Source organism: Ceratotherium simum, chromosome 2 (genome assembly GCF_057802395.1).
Source record: "Ceratotherium simum simum isolate JZ-2026a chromosome 2, ASM5780239v1, whole genome shotgun sequence".
NCBI lineage: Eukaryota > Metazoa > Chordata > Mammalia > Perissodactyla > Rhinocerotidae > Ceratotherium > Ceratotherium simum.
The window spans coordinates 86420325-86441726 of record NC_141901.1 but is presented as its reverse complement, the minus strand read 5'-3'; the positions used below and the strand labels follow the sequence as shown (position 1 = coordinate 86441726).

Sequence of the window (21402 nt, the reverse complement as noted above, 5' to 3'; positions counted from 1 at the left end):
GACCCAAAACATACCTTCTCCCACACCACCTGCCTCCTTAGGTAGAGCTGCTGTATCACCCTTTGTTTTAGCATCAGAGAGTTTAGGTCAGATGGTGAAAAACAGCCTCTCTACATTTCCAAGCCTAACAGGAAGGTTTAGATCTAACCTTGCTATGGAAGTTGCAACAAAGTTCATTCAAATTCTAAACTTGTAGCAGGGAAGGGCAAAGTCCTGTGCATGCTCACACACACACACAATTTATGTACATATACAATCAATGTATATGAGAATATACTATATTTTCATATATACACATATATTCTATTTACTGTATATTTATATATACACACATTTTTCATAATCACACGAGCTTAAAGCAGGAAAGAGCAATGCATTATATATATACACATGTATACATATATGTGTGTGTGTATGTGTACATACACAAAATATATTACACACAGTGTAAGGTTCATGGCATCTTTAGTCGATAGGTAATTGTGCTCCCTTATTAAAGGCATATTATTAATTTTAGATAAACCCATCAGAGAGTTTTTAAGCAGAGCGAAGGCTCTGTCCTTAAACGGCCCAGAGAGAATTTCGTTTGCTACTTCTGAAGAATCCTTTGACGTGCCCAAGCCTGTGGAGGGGTGATTCCAAACCCATTTAACTTTTTTTTAAAAAGTGTGCAATGTCTGGAGTTCTCTGATCTGTTAGAGGAGACCAAATCGAGGGGAAGAAAAGGCCGCTTTCTCTCCCCAGCGGGATCCAGGTCCCTGCCTGCTGCCAAGCAGACTTTGTATACGTTGAACGACAGAACGTTCACAGAAAAAAAAGGAGAAAAGAAAAAGTAGCAAGCACGGAGGGGAGGCCGCCGGCGCCGGGACGGCACGTGACCCGGGGGCGGGGCCTCGCGGGCCGCCAGCCAGTGGCCGGGGGCCGGGGGCGGGCCCGCGGCGGGGGGCGGGGCCTGTGCCCGTGCAGCTCGCGCCGCGGTCCCCTTATTTGGATCTGCGGGAATGTGGGCTGGAGCTGTCCTGCCGCGGTACCAGCCTCCAGCCTGTCGCCGAGACTGCCCCTGACCCAGGCGCGCCTGCTGCTCGGTGGCAGGAGGGCCGGCGGAGCGCCATGGCCTGCATCCTGAAGGTAAGCACTCGGATCTGTGGCTCGGACGCGTGGTTGGCCGGCGCCTTGCTGCTCAAAGGCGCGGAGTCAGCCGCGGTCCCACCGCATCCTCATCTCAGTTGTCTTTTCCTGGCGTTGATTTTCTTTTTGTTCCTTTGGCAAATGCATATGGAGGGAGATTCTGAAACATGCAGCTGGCATCGCTTCTCTTCCCACCGTTCCTGCCTGCTCGCGCCTTCATCGGAGGAGCTGCACTGTTGGCTCCGGGGGAGAGCAGGGCTGTGTGCCGAGTAATGGGGATGGCAGGGAGCGGAGGGGGGCTCCCGCGGGTCCTGCGGCTCCGCTGCCCGAGGCCGTTCGGGGGCCACGCGGAGAGGAGGAGTGGCTGGGAATGGGTTATTGGTGGTGAGGGGGATAGCACTTTGAATGGGGGGAGGGTGAGCAGAGCGTTGTTCTCCTGAGCATTTGGTCAAGTGAAGAGAGAAACTTCTGAGTGCCCAGGTAGTCCCTCAGGAATGAGTTTTCTGTGAGATCTGCTTGCTAGCTCTAGGTGCTATTAGCTCTACTTTGGAAAAGTTCACAGGAGGATGTATTTGTTAGTAGACAATGTCGGACCCTCTCTTTGCTCAGAAATTTGAAAAGACATAATGATTTTACTCCCCATCAGAGTCCGCTCAGCCACCCTTTCTTTGTTGAGTTTTGTTTCTCCAAGTCTGGGTTCTGAGCCTGCATGGACGGACTGTCTTTCTGGGTTCACAGCCTTGTGGCATCAGGCGGGAGGACTTGGTATGAGTGCCTCACTTGGGAACTTTTCATCCCACGGCGAGAGGTTTTTGTTTGTTTTTTCGATTTTCTGTGCTACTGTTTCTACTGGTGCCTAACCTCACTCCTGACTGCTTGGATCAAAAATATCCACAACTTGAAGGCTTCCAGGTCCTGGATTGGAGAATGCAAAGGCCTATTTGTTTCAAGCTTGGGGGAGCTGTGTGTGACAGAGGAAAACACCAGAAAACAATTTTTTGTTGTGTTATTGTGAGATAGCATTTATTTCTCTGTAGGGTGATTGGAAGCCATCTCCTGCTGTATTAGTTACCCGAATCCCCTTCCAGCTAGTTACCCGAATCCTCTTCCAACACGCCTTGGTGGGAATGATGCAGATAAGAGACGAACCTGGTAGAGTTTGTTTCCATTTCTTAGAGTAAAGGAGATCAGATATTTTCTGTGACTTTTCTGAACTTCCTCTGTTTGATTTTGGAATATTTTCTGGGACCTAACAAATGGTAGCAGGATCAAGATGGGTACAATATGAGATTTTCACCTTGGAGACTCTCAGCATGAGGACTGAAATATGAATATGAGTCCTCTCTGCTGTTTATTTATTATTGGCTGAAAGGGAAGTTGAGGAGCATGACGTTTATTGTTGGCTGTCTTCTTCCCACTTCGTTTCTCCCCTGCCTCATCTTGCACATGTTCCAAGCATTTTCCATACACATCCCAAGCTACACGTGAGTCTGATCCTTCCTCTCCAGCATCTCACACTGACCTCGGACGTTTGGGGCATATTCGAGTCCTCCTTATTTGTCCTCCACTGAAACTAATCTGAGATGCAGGCAAGTAAACTGCAAATAGCAAAGGCTTTGGACTCAGAAAGACCTTGGTCTGAATGCAGGCTCTGCCACTGGCTACCTGTGTGACCTTGGACAAGTTATTTAAATGTCTCTAAGTCTCAGTTTCCTCAATATAAGATCATAGTAATAGCACCTACTCCACAGGGTTGCTGTGGGGATGAAATAAGCTAGGGTATGAAAAATACTTTGTGCATAGGCATTTAATATGTGCCATTTTTTTTGTGATATATCATAATAACTACAGTTTAATTAATCTTCACTCTATCCTCAGCCTGTTTCATATAATATAACTTTTACTCTTGGATCAAACCCTACCAGGTGAGCATCATTGTTTAAAACCCCATTTTACAGAGGAGGAGGCTGAGACTCCTGAGTTTGAGCGATTTTCCCAAGGTGACAGGGTTAAGGACAGAGAGCCTGAATTTAGACCCAGATCTACCAATCCTGCTTATGCTTTATGCTGTTCCCTGCACTTTCCCAGATGAAGATTTTCTAAGATGTCCTAATACAATTCAGAGTCCTTACCACCTTTGAGGAACAAAGTACCCTTGTGCATTGATGGTCTAGATGGTCTGTGGTGGGCCTTTTCCCCTTGTTGTCTTTGAAAGGCTGTGCGTGGTGGAGTGGACAGTCCGGAGACCTGGATTCAGTGCAAGCGTGGTCTCCTGCATATGATTTTAGACAGTCACTACAACTTGAACCTCCATTTGCCCAAGTTGTAGAATGCAGAAAACTATAATTGCGTGAGAGGGTTTTGTGAGGGTAAAATGATGGATTTTTTTAAAAGATACACTGGCCCTGGACTTGGTGTTGGCATCACAAGATATATAAACCACTGACTCCATTCTCAAGTGGCTTACAGTATAGTAAGGGGGATAGAAAAGTCAGTGAATGTTTATGTACAATGTGAAGAAGAGCATAGGTCTGTGGAAGGCATAGAAGCATGGAGGGAGAGAGAATGAACCCCCTCGTCAGGTAATCAAGACAGGCTTCCACTTATGATATTGGAGCTGGGGTTTGGAGACCGAATAGGATTTACTGTGATGGAGCTTCTCTTTTAGATAACTTTTGGGGCAGTGTCAACTTTATTATGTGGGAAAAAACTAGTGTTCGCAACAGATTTTTGAGGTAGATTTTGTTATCCGTTTTTACATGTGAGAAAACTGAGATGCAGAGAGGTTGATTAAAGCATCATTATTGCCTACACAACAGACCCTAATAGTGGGCATTTCTGACTAGCTAAGAGGAGAAGCCCATGCCGTGGCAGCTACTGGTGGTCTTTGGGGGCATACAGAACTCTCCCCTCAAGGTGTTGTGCATGGCGACGGCCCATTCTGCTCATGCGTAGAGCTGGCTCTCATAACAGAGTGGTGATTACCTCAATTATCATTTAATTGTGGAATACATACTCACTCCACATTGCACAAGCTTTGAAGCTAGAAATATGTGGGTTTCAATTATGGTTCTACCACCTACTAATTGTATAACCACAAGTAAGTCTCTTGATTTCAGTTCCCCAGTTTCTGAAATGGGGATGAGCATTCATTCCTCAATGGGTTATTCTAGGGGTTAAATGAGAATATCTGCACATTAGTAAGGGTAGGCTAGTTATCCTGCAGTAAAAACAGCCTCAAGTCTTAGTAGGCTCATTGCTTGCCATGCTCTCCTGGGTAGCTCTCCCGTTGTGAACAATCAAGTGAGGACCAGTGTCTTTCCATGGGGTGTTTTAAGAGTCTTTGAAATTTGATAAACAAGAAAGATATTTAATTTATATTTATTTGATTACTAGTGATGTACAACTTTTAAATTTATATTAGGCATTTGTTTTTCTTCTTTTGTAAATTACAGATACGTTAAAATTTTATGTAATAAAACCTGTTCATATTTTCTTTTATGATTTCTACCTTTGGTCGGCCAGTACTTTTTAAGCACAGTATCTTGTACATCTTCGATACTTAACAAATATTTGGTGAGTTGTATTCAGGGTTTTTTTGTATCCAGCGCTGAAGTGGACCCTAAGTGGACATGTAGACACAAGACACTTGTGAGTCATTTCTGCCTTGGAGAAGGTTATGGTTTTGCCACGTTGATGAGATTTATGAACATGAAGCAATTAGACAATAACATAATGGTGCATGTCTAAGCTACTCTCATCTTCTCTACCCGTCACCTGTCCTTGTGTGACATTTATCTTGATTGATGGGAAATTGGATGAATGTTGGTATCAAGTTGTGAACTTGTTGTCTTCTCATTTCTTCCTCCTCCCCTTGCCCTAGACCTAATCCTTCACCATACTGCGTCAATTCTCTCTCAGGGAAATCTCTCAGATCTGCCCATGACTCTCTATCCTAACTCCCTCTGCCTTTTCAGAGCCTAGTATTTGGTCTGTCTTTTGAAATAGCCTCCTTTCCTTCAGGCTCCTCGAGGTCTTGCCTGTCTTCCACATCACTCTCAGAGTATTGTGCTAAAGTGCAGTGCTGATCAAGCCATTTGTAGGCTTAAATGCTTGTCTTGGCTCCCCAACCCGTGTGGGATAAACCCAACTGTTTAGCTTGGCATTCAAGTTCCTTCAGAATCTGGCCCCTGCCCACATATCTGGCCTCACCACCTACTACTCCCTTACCCGTGGTCCAGACAGTTATCTGAACTTATCCCAAATCTGTAGATGTAGCATCTCCTTTCATGGCTCTGTGCCTTTGTAGTATAGCGTCGGGATTGAGCGCCTGGGCTCTGATGTCAGACCAACCTGTTCCAGCCTTGAGATCTCTAAGCCTTAGTTTCCTCATCTGTGAAATGTGAAAGTAGACACAGTGCCTACTTCTTAAGGCTATGAGGAATAAATGAACTAATTTATAAGACTAATAGTACAGAACCGATGTATAATAAGTCCTTGAGAATTATTAGCTATGAGTCGTTATCGTACATGCTGTTTTCTCTGCAGGAAATTCCCTCTGCTATCACTTTCCCTCCACTGACAAAAGTTCTACTTATTTTTCAACTGCTAGCTCAGTGTCGCATCTGCGGTCAAGCCTTCCCCTGCGTCCGCAGCTTCCCCTGTGCTCCCGTGGTCTTAGTGCTTGCCTCTGGGGCAGCAGGTATTAGCCTATACTGTCTGTTAGCACTTTACATGCCCAGCTCTTTATTGACTATGAACTCAGAGAGAGCAGAGGCCTTCCATGGGTCGATCAGCTAGTGTTCACTAAGCATCTGTAAATGTATACTGTTCTTGCTTTAAGTAAAGTTACAGACTCAGTGGAAAGGTAAGTAATTAAACTAGTAATTCAAAGTATGCCAAGTATTTTGGAAGGTATACCTAGAGGTATGAGAGTATATGCGTGGGGGGTTGGTGGTTACCCAGTTGAGTCTTTGGGGCAGAAAAGGCCTTGTCTTTTTCAACTTGGTATCCGTAAGAACTAGCCTGACTCTCAGTAAAGTGTTCCCTCAATGTTTGTTGAATGTATAAATGATGTTATTATTATTTTTTTGAAATGCCTAACCTGTTCTCCTCTGTAAACAGCTGAATTCTTCATGGATAAAGCATGGATTTTTCGTCTAACATATAGCAAACAGATTAGAGTTGATCAGTTTGCTCCTCATGTTTCTTCTCAGTTTGTTTCTTATGGCCTGTTACTGCTTCTCATATAAAGTCTGGAGCCCATTTGAAATCTGGGGGAAGGAGGAGGGAGGGGGAACGGGCCTGGAAGGAGGAAAGAAAGTATGGGAGTGGCTTATCTTTTGTTATGATCAGTTTTGTTCCCCAGGTTAATGGGAACAAAAAAGTGAAAGCAAGAAACCAAACAAAAAACCAACACCCATGACCACAATTTGTGGTTCTCAAAATACGAGGTCTCAAAGCATTTGAAAATAATATGGCTTCGCTGAGACTGGAAAGCCACAGAGACTTCACAGGTACACAGGTTATAAATCTGAAACTGTAAGATAACCCCTGCAAGGAGAACAGACAAGGCACTTGGTCTAATAAATCTGCTATGACATTTCTTTCTGCTGCCCCAAAATGCTGAAGTCTCAGGAGCTGCCTGGTGAAACTTTCAGTCTTATGGTGACTGAGCAAATACTTTTGCAACTTCCATTTGCGGACTTTGGGGAATGAGGGCCTTGTGTGAAAGCAGTGCTCTTTGGATGAACTGATCACAACAATAATAGTTGCTGTCTATTGAACACCTTAAGTGTTCAGGCTGGGTCCTGCGCTAATATATCACCTTATATATCATCTCGTGTAAACTTGTATTACAGATGAAGATACTGAGGTTCAGAGAAGCTAAGTAACTTGTCCCAGGTCCTGTGGTTAGTAGGTGGTGAAGGTGGGGTTCACCCTGGCTCTGCGTGGTTAATGGAGTGTGTCTTTTACTTTCAGTGCCAATTAAGTGAATGTTTAGAGGGGTTTTGAGTTTGTTTCACCACCTTCTACCCAGGCAATACTGTCTAGGCAGCTTCCTAACACTCGCCTGGTGGGGATCACTTTTAGCTGCTTTGTTTTTATTTCTTCCTTCCTCAGAGTTTCCCTTGTCACAGAGGAACTAAAGGAAACAGAGGGCCCACAGAGACTGGGGAGATTAGAAGTTTCTAGTTCTGCCTGTAACACTGAATAGCCCTTTGACCCTGGGCAAGTCACACGACTCCCTGCCCCCTTGCCTGAGAAACCCACATGTCCCTTTGGGAGTGGGTGAAGGAGAAGGGTGCTACAAAGTTGGATTTACCATTAAGCCAAGCCTCAGGGCCCCTCCAAGGCTCTGGGAAGAGACCTTGGCGTTTTTGTATTTATAACTTTATATTCATTTCTTAAAGGGACTCACAAAATGTATAAGCTTCAGCTCCCCAACCGGGATCTCCTTGGGATGGTGTCGGAGTCCAAAAGAGATAATGCTTTTGAGTGCAGTTTGCAGAGCAGAATGCACTGTACACATGTGGCAAAAGTATTATTAGTATGATTAATAATTAGATAACAGCTTGAATCGATGAAACCTATCTTGGGAACTGGTAGGAGAAAGAAGGGTTTAGATTTGAGGAAAGCAGAAGGAGCCTCTGAAGCTTTCCAGTAGATGGGGAACATTATGAAATCTCCTCCCCAGGAGGAAACGTTCTCTCTGTTTGTAAGAATTTAACACACGCTTGTGCCTGAGGGCTGGGGGTTGGATGAATTCTTTTCTGTTTCCTGGCTTCAGGGAAAAGTGGAGGAGGGCATTTTTCTAATTGGAGAGAGTAGATTTACAAGTGCTACCAGGATCCCATTACAGAAAGCTGCAGCTCGCTCCTGGTTATTAAAAGGCCCATTATTCAGTTTATGGATTATCCAGGTCCTGTCTATCCCCGGCCATTCAGACGTACACCTTTTATGCATTTTACTGCCAATTAGCACCTCCGGCAGAGCCCGGAAAGGGAGCGCTGCTAACCCCCAAACTGGTTAATTCCTCTCCTTGTTAGCGGCTCTGTCAAGGTTTGTCCACAGGAAGGTAGTTATAAGAAGGACCTCACATGAGGTGGAGGATTATCTGTGCTTTTACTCTTGTTTTCTCTCTTCTCAGCTCATGGATTGAGAATGGGCTCTGGTTCTGATTTTAAACTGATTTAAAGTCGCTAAGTCAGAGCTTGGCCTAGGGAATCCAGAGACTTCAATGAACAGCAGCCTCAGGGTAGGTAACATTCTCAGAGGGACGCTTTGCCCCACACCTTATTCTCCAGGCCTCACTCTCATTTCCTGTGTGATGTGGAGGTGTGGGGGCTCCAACATCTGGTACTTGGGAGAGTGGGGAAAGTTAACTCCTGCAGAGATTGCTCAGGGGCCAGGAAAGGAGAGGGCCTTGTACTTGAGTCATTCTAGTGTTTGTGTAAAAACAGTATGTGTGGCTCTGTATATGCAGAGTAGATATAAATATATAAATAGAAGCATGCACCCACATTCATTCAATCATATCTTAATATTTACTCAGATTTGAAAACTCTTGCATGTACAATCCTTTTCTGGAAGGGACTTCTCTCTAATTTCAGAGGCTGTTTTATTTCCTAGTGAATTTATTAGCTGTGCATTTAAGAGACACAAAAGAAAAACTTCTTTGGTCAGTTATGAAAACTCTATTTGCCTCTTGCTCTGAGAAGATCATGATCTCAGGAGAATTAGAAGTAAAATGTGCATGTCCTGCGGTGAAAATGAGTCACGATGTGGGATCAAAATGTGCACGTGGATCTCATCTTAGATTTTAAGGACTGGAATGAGTAAATGAGTGTCCTAGGCCGATGCCCCTCCTTGGGACAAGGAGGGGACACAGACCTGCGGAGAGCAGGGCTGCCCTTCCTGGGATCCTTGTTTGGTGTTCTTGGCCCCAACAGTGCGCTGGACTCTAAAGAAAGAGAAGTGAACGTCTCTGTTTATGAAGGGGTTGCCTTATCAATCCGGGAAAATGGTACCCAGGAGCAAGGGGCTGTTCTCTGGGTCGTGGGCGGTAAGGGGACTGTGAGGGCAGAGGTCAGAGCTGGACCACCTGGTGCTGAGTCTGATTCCAGCTTTGTAAGGAGTATCCGTCATGACAATAAAACCTTTATTTAATGCTCTGTAGCAGTGCTGTCCGGTAGAAATATAATGCGGGCCACTTACACACTTTCATATTTTCTAAGAGCCACATTAAAAAAAAGCAAAAAGAAGCAGGCAGAATTTACTTTAATACTATATTTTATTTAACCCAATTTATCCAAAATATTTTCATTTCAACATGCAATCAGTATAAAAATTATTAATGAGATATTTATGTTCTTTTTGCATAAGTCTTCCAAAATTCGGTGTATGTTTTGCCATACAGCATATTTCAATCCAGATGCTAAATTTTCATCAGAAATGCTTGATCTGTATTTAGATTTTATAAAATTTACAGTTGAAAAAGTAGATTCACACATCCAAGTTGCTCGAAAGACGCTTAAAAGTTTTCCGAGAGTTGAATCGAGTATCAGTTTTTGAATGTTAATTAAATAAAATAAAATGAAGTAAAAAATGTGGTTCCGCAGTCACAGCAGCTGTGTCTCAGGTGCTTAACAGCCAGATGTGGGTCGTGGCTGCTCTGTTGGACAGCGTGTTCTTCCAGGTAGTCATCCTCACCGTCAGAAGTGACCGATAAACTTGGAGGCAGTGAGAGAGGTGTAAGGGTGGGGAAAGGATTGCCTACTGGGTGGGGACCCGGGGGGAGGAGACCCCTGTTGGTCAGACTCTTGGCAAAGGAAAGGAATGAAAGGAAGTGATGAGCACGTAAGGAGCACGGGACCCAGGGACACACTGGAGGCTTTGATGAGCCCTTGAAATTTCATCTGAAAGTGGAGTTCCTAGGTTTTCCCATATCCCGAGCTTGGTTGACCCCCAGATGTTGAGCAGCTGTGAATTATCCTGAGAGGGTTCTGCTTTGGTCTCAGTGTGGTGGTGTGAACTCCTGGAGGCTTTGAGGTCAGAGACAGACTTTACACACTTTTATTTGAGTCATTCCTTTGCTCCAGGAGGGCCATATGGCAGCAATTTAGACATCCAGAGCAAACCACGTGTCTTCTTTGAAGTCAAGAGAGTAAGGTGGTTGGGGTTCCTTTGTACAGTTGGCTTATTTTTTCACTGCTTAGTGTGCGTATGTAAATTCAGCAATATGCTAACAGACGTATGTCCAATGGTGCTTAGAGCAAATCAGTTTGTGAACCTGCAGCTCGGTTTTGCCCGCACTTCCTGCTCCACAGTCTTCCTGGATCATAGACTGTTAGCATTTCGCTGAAGGAAATGAAATGAGATGAACATTTCGTTATAATAATGACAATAGGTGCCATGTGCTGAGTGCCTTCTCTCTGGCGGGGAGCCTGTCAGATATTTTACAGATATTTATTACCTCATAACAAGATTTCAGGATGGGCATTATTACTTTCATCTGACAGGGGAGGGAACTCTGGCTCATAGCTTAACAACTTTGCTAATACAAGAGTAATAGACCAGGATCCACAAATGACAGCCCTTGGGCTGAATCCATCCCCCACCGGAGTATATATAGTCTGTGCTTAAGAATGGATTTTGCATTTTTTAAATGCTTGAAAAAAATCAAAAGAGGAATAAGATTTCCTGATGAGTGAAAATGTATGAAATTAAAAAAATCGGTGTCCATAAATAAAGTTTTATTGGAACACAGCCATGCTTATTCATTTCCTAGTGTCTATGTTGCCTTTCGTGCTACAGTGGCAGAGTTGAGAAGTTGACATGTGGACTGTATGGTCTGCAAAGCCTTCAATATTTGCTAACTGTCTCTTTACAGGTAAAGTGTGCCAATCTCTGTGCTGAACTGTTAAGTTCCTTCAGTAGACTATAAGAGCCCGGGTCGGGTCAGTGCGAGTTCTCTTGTGTATGGCCAACACTAGCCCTGAGGCCTCGCCCTGTGAATGTCAAGGATATTGCCAGAGCATGGAGCTACACTCTATGTGGAAGAGGAGACTGAAGCTTTGAGAGGATAAGTAACTCCCCAAACTACTCCAAAGCTGGATCCCTAGATCTGTTGCTTCTAGCAGATATGCTAACCTCAGTGCTGCCCAACTTGAACTGGACCAGGACCCTCTGAAGGGCTTGTTACATCAGGGATTGCTAAGCCCCACCCCCAGAGTTTATGATTCTGTAGGTCTGGGGTGGGGCCCAAGAATCTGCATTTCTAACAAGACCACCCCTCCCCCCGCCCCAGGTGATGCTGATGGTGGCCATCTGTGGACCACACTGTGTAGCCCTGCCATACTACATCCTAAATAGTTATTGAGTTATGGAAGGCTTCAAACCCATGCATTCCCCAACAGAAAGTGACTAGAAATTTAAGTCAATTGAGAAATTTAAGTCAGGTGCATTCTAATCAACTTTTTAGGCATTGTAATAATTTGATTTGTGCCCCCATTGTTCTCATTAAACACCAAGCCTTGTCATGCTATGGAGCTCAGGCCACGGTGAATGTTGAATTGCATGGGTCTCTGTGCCCAGCAGCAAGGGGGCTGGGGTTGAAATGAACCCCTCGCCAGTGGTATCCTTCATGTGTTTCTGGAAACTCAGTTTCTTTCAAATCAGTTTCAAAATCAGTTTATGATGATTTATAAACCAGGAATTTGATTCCTGCTGATTGTATGTCAAATCCTTTGTCACTTTGTGGCCCCTTGTTTCTCTGCTGGCTAACAAGGAGACCTGGGAGTGCAGGAAACAGCTTCTGTAGTCAGATTGTACTGGCTTTGGTCAGGAAAGTTAATGTGTTAGTGCTAGAGTTCGATATCTTAATTATTGGCTTATTTTGGCTCATATTTAAGTCATTATTTAAGGATTAGGAATGGGGAAAATGAAGATTGGTGAAAGGTGATAGCTTTTTTTTTTCATGTTGATGATTCATAGCCTTGTTTGGGATTTTAATAAGTAACAAAAAGCATTGGAAATCACTGATTTAATCTCTTCTTATAGGCTCATATTGGCATAAAGAAGAAAATAAATCTCTAAAGTTTTCCCTTTTGCTTTCTCCTGGCTCTCCATTTTTATGCCTTTATTTATTACACAGCCCATTTTTCTGGTTTTCCCCCTTTTATATCTGGCTTCTGGGTCCTTCTCCAATACAGGTTTTATAGAATCACCAGCTAGTTGTGTCTAAAGAACATAATCTCAGCCCTACAGGAGGGAAGCCTTATAGAGCTCGATTACCATGTAGATAAAGCCCTCTTCCAGAGTCCCAGCATGTAAGCCATTCCACTAGGAATTCTTCTCTGGGAAATGGGACTCATTTCTCTGCCTGGTATAAAATCGTTGGCGTGGCATTCATGACAGCCCATGGATGTCACCCCGCACACCTTTGCCACGGCCTGGAGGCTGACTTTACTACCATTCGTATTTACTCTTTTATTGCTGACCTTCTCGACCTTGTCATCCTTCCTTTCCTCCTCTTTCTAGCAGAAAATTCCTTCTCTGGAAGCAGCAAGTGCCTGAAGCACTGCTACCTTACGCTGCTGCCTTCTTTATTTTCCCTCGTTCTCTCAGCTGGGAGTAAGAGAATCTCTCTCTCCTACCCTGGTTTGTGTCACTTAATTAATTGTTCCGTGGCTGGTTTAATGTTTGTTTAATTCTGCCATGTTGTTTAACCCCGGCAGCCTGGTTGATGGCTTGAGCTGAGCCAACGTAGAAACGGTTCCTGACTTGTTGGTAAAGTAAGGCTTGTTTCCCTCTCACCCATCTTGGACTCTTGAGGTTAAAACCTTATTTAAAGCCGTGACATCCAAACCCTATACCACTCTCAATTCTGTATTAGAAACACTGAAATTCACTATGTAGTCTCTAGATTTGATGGGTTAGAGGGGTCTGTGTTTGACTTTTTTTCCGTCTGATCTTCAGCAGATAGAGACTGTGAAGAGGAAGTTTATCATCAAGCACTTTGAGGGAATCCAAGTTCTATGGTGAGAGGAGAGGGAGAGGGGGTGGAGACAAAAGGGAGGCTGAAGATTTAGTGCCTTTCTAAGGGAAGTGAGAGTCTGTGTGAATAATAACATTAATTGTAGCAGTGGCTTACGTTTGCTGAGTGCTTACAGGCACTGTGTTGGGCCTTTTTATTTTTGCATTTATCTTATTTAATCTTTACCTGCTCATAAGGTAGATACGATTACGGATTCCCATACAGATGAGGAAATGGCGGCTTAGAGAGGCTGGGTAACCTCCCCTAGGCTGTACAGCTATTCGAGGAGGAGTAGGATTTGAATCCAGGAGTTTGGCCCAAGTAAAATACGTGTTATAGAGTATATTCCTATAGTCACACATGGACAAACCTGTTTGTAACTTGCCTGCAATAATAATAATGATAATGATAGAATAACATCAGGAAACATTTTCTGGGCGCTAACTTTATGATAGGTACTGTATTTAAGGCATACACATGATTTCCTTTAATATTCAACAATCCTGTTAGAAAAAATCCTATTATTATCCTACCTGTGAGGAAACTCTGAGGCTTAGAGAAAGCTCAAGTTCTTTGCCCAAGGTCCCGTGGCCACTGAGTAGAAAATTTGTGTGACTATATGATTTTTATAATTATTGTTGTTATTAGCTAACATTTACTATATGCAGTCAGGCCTAGGCACAGTTCTTAGCACTTGACTCTAACTCATTGAATCCCTATTTTCGAGATATGGAAACCGAGGCACAGAGTGGTCAAGGTCACCAAACTATTTTTGGCATTAGTGACATTTGACCCCAGGCAGTTTGGCTCCGGCGTCTGTGTATGTAACGAACGTGCACATGGCGACAAATCCTGGTTTTGTTGTGTGTGGTTCTTTTTTTTTTTGCCACTTTGGTGGTTTTATTTCCCAGTGTAGAGAATCACTTAGGACTATTGAAATCCATTCCAGTATGAATTCAGCCTACTTCAGAGGAGCTTGTGGAAATAAAAAAGATTGCTTGATTTTTGATGGAAACTGAAATAAAAAAAAGTCTTTGATTTTTTCCTTTTTTTTTCATGACTGAAAAATTTTAAATCAGATCACACTTAGGGAGACCCACTGAGGTCGTCAGACCTGGTGGAATTAATTTCCTTGTGGAGATGGTCTTTGTACTTGAGTATGAGCATACTCTGCTGACTGGGTGGGGCCTGCCAGCAGTTCCCCTTTTGACTGCTCTCCCCTTCGTTGCCTGTCCCCTCGATAACTCCACAGGGCAGCCAGAGTGACCTTTTACAAAGTAAATCAGATTCTGTTAGTTTCCTTTTTAAATGTTTTGGTAGCTTTTCATTTCACTTGGGACAAAATCTCGACTCCTTCCATGGCTCACAGCGCTCATGATCTTGCTCCCACTTGTTCTTGAGAAATCATCTCCTGCACTTGGGTCCCCTGCTCATTTTCATTCCATCCCCTTCTTGACCATGCCAGGTTCCTCCTGGCTTCAAAGCCTTTGAGATGCTGTTCCCGTATCTGCCATACCTTGCTCCTAGGTTCTTTTTGAGGCTGTTTCTTCCCACCTGTATGTCCCAAATTAAAGTTTACTGCCTCGGGCAGGCCTCTGCTGATTATACCAACGAAATATAACTCTTCCTCATATTCCCTGTTGTGCTTCCCTGTTTATTGTGTGCATAGCTCTTTCTAAATGTATGACTATATGTGTACTTACTTGTTTATCTGTGAGTCAAAAGACGGAAAGAGCAGGGATCATGATTATTTTGTTGATTACTATGTACCTAGCATCTAGCATGGTACAGTCAACAAACGAATGATCGAATGAATTAATTTCAGGTCAAAACAATAGCATGTGCAAATATACAGTGGAATGAAGGAACAGGTCATTTTGTGGAAGAGTGAAAAGTTGTGGATGGCTGTCACTGAGCTGGTTTTGGGAGCTGGTGGAGATGATATATTTGGGGTCAGATCATGAAGGATTGTGTAGGTCCTGCCAAGGAGTGTGGACTTTGTCCTCTGGAAATGGGGAAACACTAATGGTTTTAAACAGATCATTAAATGCAGTGGAGGTATTGAGTCGGAGAAAAGAACGTTCTATTGTCTTATTGTCTTTGAGAGTACTCAGAGTCCTTGGATTGACTCTGGTCATTGTCCTTTGTATTTGGAACTCACTTGTCCCAATTATGATTTTGCTACAGTGGTTTCATGGGCAGAATTTCAAACAGAATGCTGGAAATTAAAATGAGCCAAAGATGTAAGTGTGCTTGTTTGTGGCAGAGGTTGGTTTATTTTTAACTACCAAATGGGGACAAGCCAACAATAAAATGAAACTAAACATTTTATACAAGTAAGTTATTAGTTGTTGTTCAGATTGTTCACTTTTCCATTTAATGAAGGGAATCTTGTATTTGGACATTATCTCTTGGATCATTTAGGTGATACATTGCAGACTTCAGGCTCTGTTTGGTAGTGCTGACTTATATTCAGTTGGTAGTATTGCTCTCGAGGAGGATGCTAGGAGTTCTGCCCCATGGGTCATTATATAGCGACTGTCTTCAAGCCCTGCCTTGGAAGGGCAATAGTATTGTCCTTGTTTCAGCTATTATTTATTGAGCACCTACGATGTGAGGCACTGAGCTAATCATCTTACATTATGTGGGTAAAACCTTATAGCATCTGTGTGAGGTGGATGTGTTCCCATTTTACAGATTGAGAAACAGGCTCAGGGAAGTGAAGGAATTCTCCCAAGTAAGTATTGGAGCCAGGGACTTAAAATTCAGATCTGTCTGACTCAAAATGCCCTGCTTTTAACCCTTTTACTCCTACTTTTGAGGAGGAGCAAGTCAGCTAGGACTATTGAAATGAACTAGACATAACGACACTTTGAAGGAGCTTATGGAAGTAATTTTGATCTGAGTTACTGAATATTAAAAAAATCAAGGAATTCTAAGAAGATTTTTTTGATTTGAAGAACTTTTAAGGTAGTTTACATTTAGGTAGACATTTTTTTTTTTAAAGACTAATGCTCTCTCATTCTTTTATTTATTTATTTATTTTTCCCCCCAAAGCCCCAGTAGATAGTTGTATGTTATAGCTGCACATCCTTCTAGTTGCTGTATGCGGGACGAGGCCTCAGCATGGCCGGAGAAGCGGTGCATCGGTGCGCGCCCAGGATCCGAACCCGGGCTGCCAGCAGCGGAGCGCGAGCACTTAACCGCTAAGCCACGGGGCCGGCCCCTAGGTAGACATTTTATTTGACCTGTTTAGCTCAATTCCACACCTAGTGGGATTAGTTTCACTGATGAGCAGGTATTTGAACAGAATCTTGATGGATAAGCATAAGCATTATCAGGCTAACTAGTTGGGATGGCTGTGCTGTATTCACCTCCTGGTCTCCCTACCACAATCTCCTCTTCTTCACTCATCACTCTGGAATCAGTTCTTGGCACAGCAGCTAGGAGGAACTTCAAAAAAATGCATATAAGATGATCTCATTCCCTTGCCTAACTGGTCATATTCTGGGAGAAAATATTTGCAAATCATATATCTGATAAGGGGTTAATATGCAAAATATATAAAGAACTCATACAATTCAGTAGCAAAAACCAAATCATCCAATTAAAAATTGGGCAGAGAATCTGAATAGACATTTTTTCAAAGAAGACATACAGATGGCCGACAGGTACCTGAAAAGGTGCTCAGCATCACTAATCATTGGAGAAATGCAAATCAAAGCCACAATGAGATATCACCTCACACCTGTCAGAATGGCTATTATCAAAAAGATAAGAAATATCAAGTGTTGGGGAGGATGTGGAGAAAAGGGAACCCTGTGCACCGTTGGTGGGAAAGTAAATTGGTGCAGCCACTATGGAAAACAATATGGAGGTTCCTCAAAAAATTAAAACTAGAACTACCATATGATCCAGCAATCCCACTTCTGGGTATTTATCCAAAGGAAATGAAAATAGGATATTGAAAAGATATCTGCACCCCCATGTTCATTGCAGCATTATTCACAATAGCCAAGAACATAGAAACAACCTAAGTGTCCATCTATGGATGAATGGATAAAGAAAATGTGATATATATAAAGGAATATTATTCAGCCACAAGAAAGAAGGAAATCCTGCCATTTACAGCAACATGAATGGACCTTGAGGGCATTATGCTAAGTGAAATAGGTCAGACAGAGAAAGATAAATACCATGTGATCTCACTTGTACATGGAATCTAATAAAAATAAAGTAAAATAAACCAAAAAACTGATCTCACAGAGAACAGATTGGTGGTTGCCAGAAGTGGTGGTGGTGGGGGTGGGGGGGATTGGGTGAAGGGGGTCAAAAGGTACAAACTTCCAGTTATAAAATAAATAAGTCCTGGGGATGTAATGTATAGCATGGTGACTATGGTTAATAATACTATATTGTATATTTGAACGTTGCTAAGAGGGTAGATTTTAAGAGTTCTCATCACAAGGAAAAAGAGTTGTAGCTACGTGTGGTGATGAATGTTAACTAGACTTATTGTGGTGATCATTTTGCAATATATACATATATCAAATCATTATATTGTACACCTGAAACTAATATAATGTTATATGTTAATTATATCTCAATAAAAAATGCATATGAGATGATCTCATTCCCTTGCCTAACTGGCCAATGGCTTCTCTTTCATTTGGAATAAATTACTGTCTTTTTATCCTGACTACACAGGCCTGCATGGCCTGCTCCTGCCTCCTTCTCCAGTCTCCTCTAAGGCACTCAGCCTTGCTCTCTCTGTCTAGCTACTCTAAGATCTTTTCGGGCCCTGAACCTGAAATAGGACATTTGTAGCGAATGGTGGGTAGTTCTGTATGGCTGGAACTTAGGCTGGACTGAGGGGGCTGGTGGAAGATTACGTAGCCAAAGCAGTTTGGCCGTGACCTTGTCCAAAGAACACCTTTGGAGCATTTTGGGTAATGGAACAATTTGAGACATTTTAAGCACAAGCCATTGAGCTGGGGAGTAGAATGTGTCTTATTGACTTTTTAGAGTGTTTGGAGTCCTTGGATTGGCTCTGGTTATTGTTCTTTGTATTTGGAAATTAGTTATTCCAATTATGGCCGCCCTAATGATTGCACAGGCACAGTTTCTTCCAGAAGGCTGTAAGTTAAAACATGGCCGTGCTGTTTCTCTCCCTGGGTGTGGTGCAGTCAGTCACATTTAAGGCACTTGTTCCTTGAGGTCAAGGAGCTGGGCTGGGGTCTTGTACTGGCCCCAGCCCACTGTTGTGTGGCCACACTTTAATGAGAGTGTGCCATCTGTAAAATCCGTAAAATTTTGATAAGAAAATATATCAATTTTTTTGAAAGTGTTAATAAAAGTAAAATATTCTTGGCAAATAAAACTGTTAATACAGGTGTTTGAAATGTTCATTTAGCCAGGGCAATCCTAAGTTTAGAAGTAATCTTTTGATCTCTTGGATCATTGAGGGCACAGTTCACGGTCTTTTTGACATGGATGAACAGTTAATGCTTATAATCTTAAATTTGGGGGGAGTGAGGCACTTCTGGCCCATGGCCTGTTAAATGCCTGCTGTGTCCAGTCCTGACTGGGGGTGTGGTTCCCTATTATTGCCCTTGAGACAGCTGTTTAATGAGCAATGCTAAGCTCCAAACCTCCAGCCCAGCACCACACGTGTATATGTCAGTTAAAACTTAACAACTCTGTGACTCTGTTTTGTAAGCCCCCTATGAGTTTGTATGTTAATGGGGAATTGTGAGTTTAGAGAAGTTAAATGCTTAGAAATTAAGGGTTTAGGGAAGTTAAGTCAAAGAGTTAGTGGATCTAGGGCCAGGGAGTCCAACTCCCTGGAGTTCAACTGACTCCAAAACCCATGCTCTTAACTCCAGCCCTGCCCTAGACATAAGGCTGTCCTATAGGCAGGTCAGAATGCAGACACGTAGGTAGGAACAGAGAAAGAGATCTCCTTTCCTGTAGACCTGAAAGGAAAAGGTCTCTTGGACCGTTTTGTCTGAAGCCCATCTTTCTGGCTTGGGTTTGTTTCTCTGGTTAGAGATATACTTGGTTTTACCTAATAGATTTTTTTTTTTTAAGTAAGTAGTACAGGCATCAGTCTTCTGTAAACTCAATCAGAATTAAGTAAGGAAGTTTGCTATTTAAAGGACCTTGTGGCTAATCCCTTGGTAAAGTGAAGAATTATTTTGTAATTGAGTATTAATGGTTTAGTTATTCTGTTTCATAACTTGACTTTCAAAGAAATCATAATGGCAAAAGCTAACATTTTTTGTTGTGTACCAGGTGCTCTTATAAGCGTTTTTTTATGGGAGTTTCTAATCTGATCCTCACGACAACCCTACAAGTTGATTGCTATTATTGTGTCCATTTTACAGAAGAGGAAACTGAGGTGCAGAGAAGCAAGATGAAGGGACGGCTTCATGGCATGCGACCTGTATGATCACATGACTCCATGCTTAGAAGGGCCCCATTGCTTGACTTAATGTTCTGTAGTGGCTGTCTAAAACTTCGTCATGATTTTGAGCAAGGGTCCCCACGTTTTTATTTTGCATGGGGTCCTGCAAGTTGTGTAGCTGGTCCTGCCTAGGTGAGTTGTCCAAGGTCACTCAGGGGTGAGCGGCGGAGTCGGATTCAACCCAGCCTGCCCGGCCTCAAGCTTGCACTCTTTCCTGGACATTCTCCCGCTTCCCATGTCCCATATTCTTAGAGCAAGGTCCTTCCACCTTCTTTTTCTTTGGGCCTTTCTTTAGAGACAGGTGGGTTAACTCATCTTTGTCGAATTCTTTGGATTTGAGCTCTGCCTGTTGGGCTAAGTGTCTGATACATACAGTTTCCCAACTAGCCTTGTTGGAGAGCAAGAGGAAGTATCTGAAGGTATGGCGAGAATCGCACATCCTTGCCATAGTGGCCAATCATAGCCTAAAAATAAACGAGAGTAAGGTGGAAACGCTGTTACATGTTTGTTTCATTCAGCTTTACTGGAGAAAAAAAGCAAAAGAAAGCTCCAGTGCATGTGAAAGGAAGGCAGTCCCTCGGCTCTGCTTATCTGCACGTGGTGCTCTGTGGACTGGCGACACTTAATTACCACACACAGCTTTATGGACTGTTTATGAGAAGCTGCTTTTTAGTAGTTCATGGATTGCTGTAAAGGGAAATATAGAAAGATAGGAGAGGATTTCCATCACATTGGCAAATGCCATCCCTCCATGGTCTACCGTGAGAGCCTGAGACTGCCTGAGGTCCGTCTCTTAGTTTTCCTGAGAACTTTCTGGGAAGAGGCAGAGGCCAGCAAGACACCAGAGCTCGGAGGTAGAAGGAGTAAGGACAAAGGCAGGAGTATAGTCGCCACAGGGCCCCTGGGCCCTGACAGAGGCAGGCATCAGCCGCAGGAGCTCCAGAAAAGCAGATGACAAAGTTAAGAGGAGTCTAGGAAGCTCCGGGGAATTACCCAGGTGGAGAAGTTCAAAAGAGTGTCCTAGACGGAGGGAACAGTAGGAACAAAAGGCATGGACATGAGGGAGATCATGGTCGGGGCGACCTGCAAGTTTTTGGCCCTGGTTGAAGTGTTGGAGATGATATTGGAGAGGTAGGTGGGGATGAACTTCGTGCGCTAAGGAGTGTGAATTTATACCCAAGGGATTGGGGATGATGATGATAATAGCTCACGTTTATTGAGGGCCTCTCCATAAGTTGTAAGCATCCATGTGGTCCATGGTTACACGTATACCTGTTAGGGTGACATGATGTGCACACCCAGTGGTCATTGTTAGTACATGAGATGACTGGGGACTCTGGAGTGGCGTCCTCACTCTACCCTTTACAGGCCTGGGATCTGGGGGCAGGCAGCAAACCTTTTTGAACCTTTGTTTTCTTGTCTCCAAACTGGACATAATAACCATATCTCCTCCACTGTTTGTTGTCAGGAACACTATGAAGTAAGACTATGTACTTCGTATGAGTAATGTTTATTGTTTAAATTGTCTCTGGTGTAAGAAATTTTATTTACTACTTGTATTCTACTTTGTTTTTTGTATCATTCATGGCAACTTTATATATCATTTCAAAGCTGGGTAGTTCTAGGCAGACTACTGTTAATTAGTTGCCTTTTAGGAAGACTAGGTAGTTCATTGCCAGAATGGGCGGTGAGGGAGTGGGAGAGAATAACAGTTTTCTCCCGGCAGTGGTGAGACTTCTCGGTAGGGGTGATGTTGGACACATCACTTGAC

General features: G+C 43.2%; 1 protein-coding gene across 6 annotated transcripts in view; it reads left to right on the top strand.

Annotated features, from left to right (window-relative positions):
- The first annotated feature begins 1001 nt into the window (after window positions 1–1001).
- Window positions 1002–21402, top strand: part of ST6GALNAC3 (ST6 N-acetylgalactosaminide alpha-2,6-sialyltransferase 3) — a 501982-nt gene continuing 481581 nt past the window's right edge. For all 6 annotated transcript variants that reach the window (XM_014788276.2, XM_087448844.1, XM_014788277.2 and 3 more), the window contains exon 1: window positions 1002–1128. In XM_014788276.2, coding sequence (XP_014643762.1) covers window positions 1111–1128 — 18 coding nt within the window. In that variant the 5' untranslated portion in view covers window positions 1002–1110. The remainder of the gene's footprint in view (window positions 1129–21402) is intronic.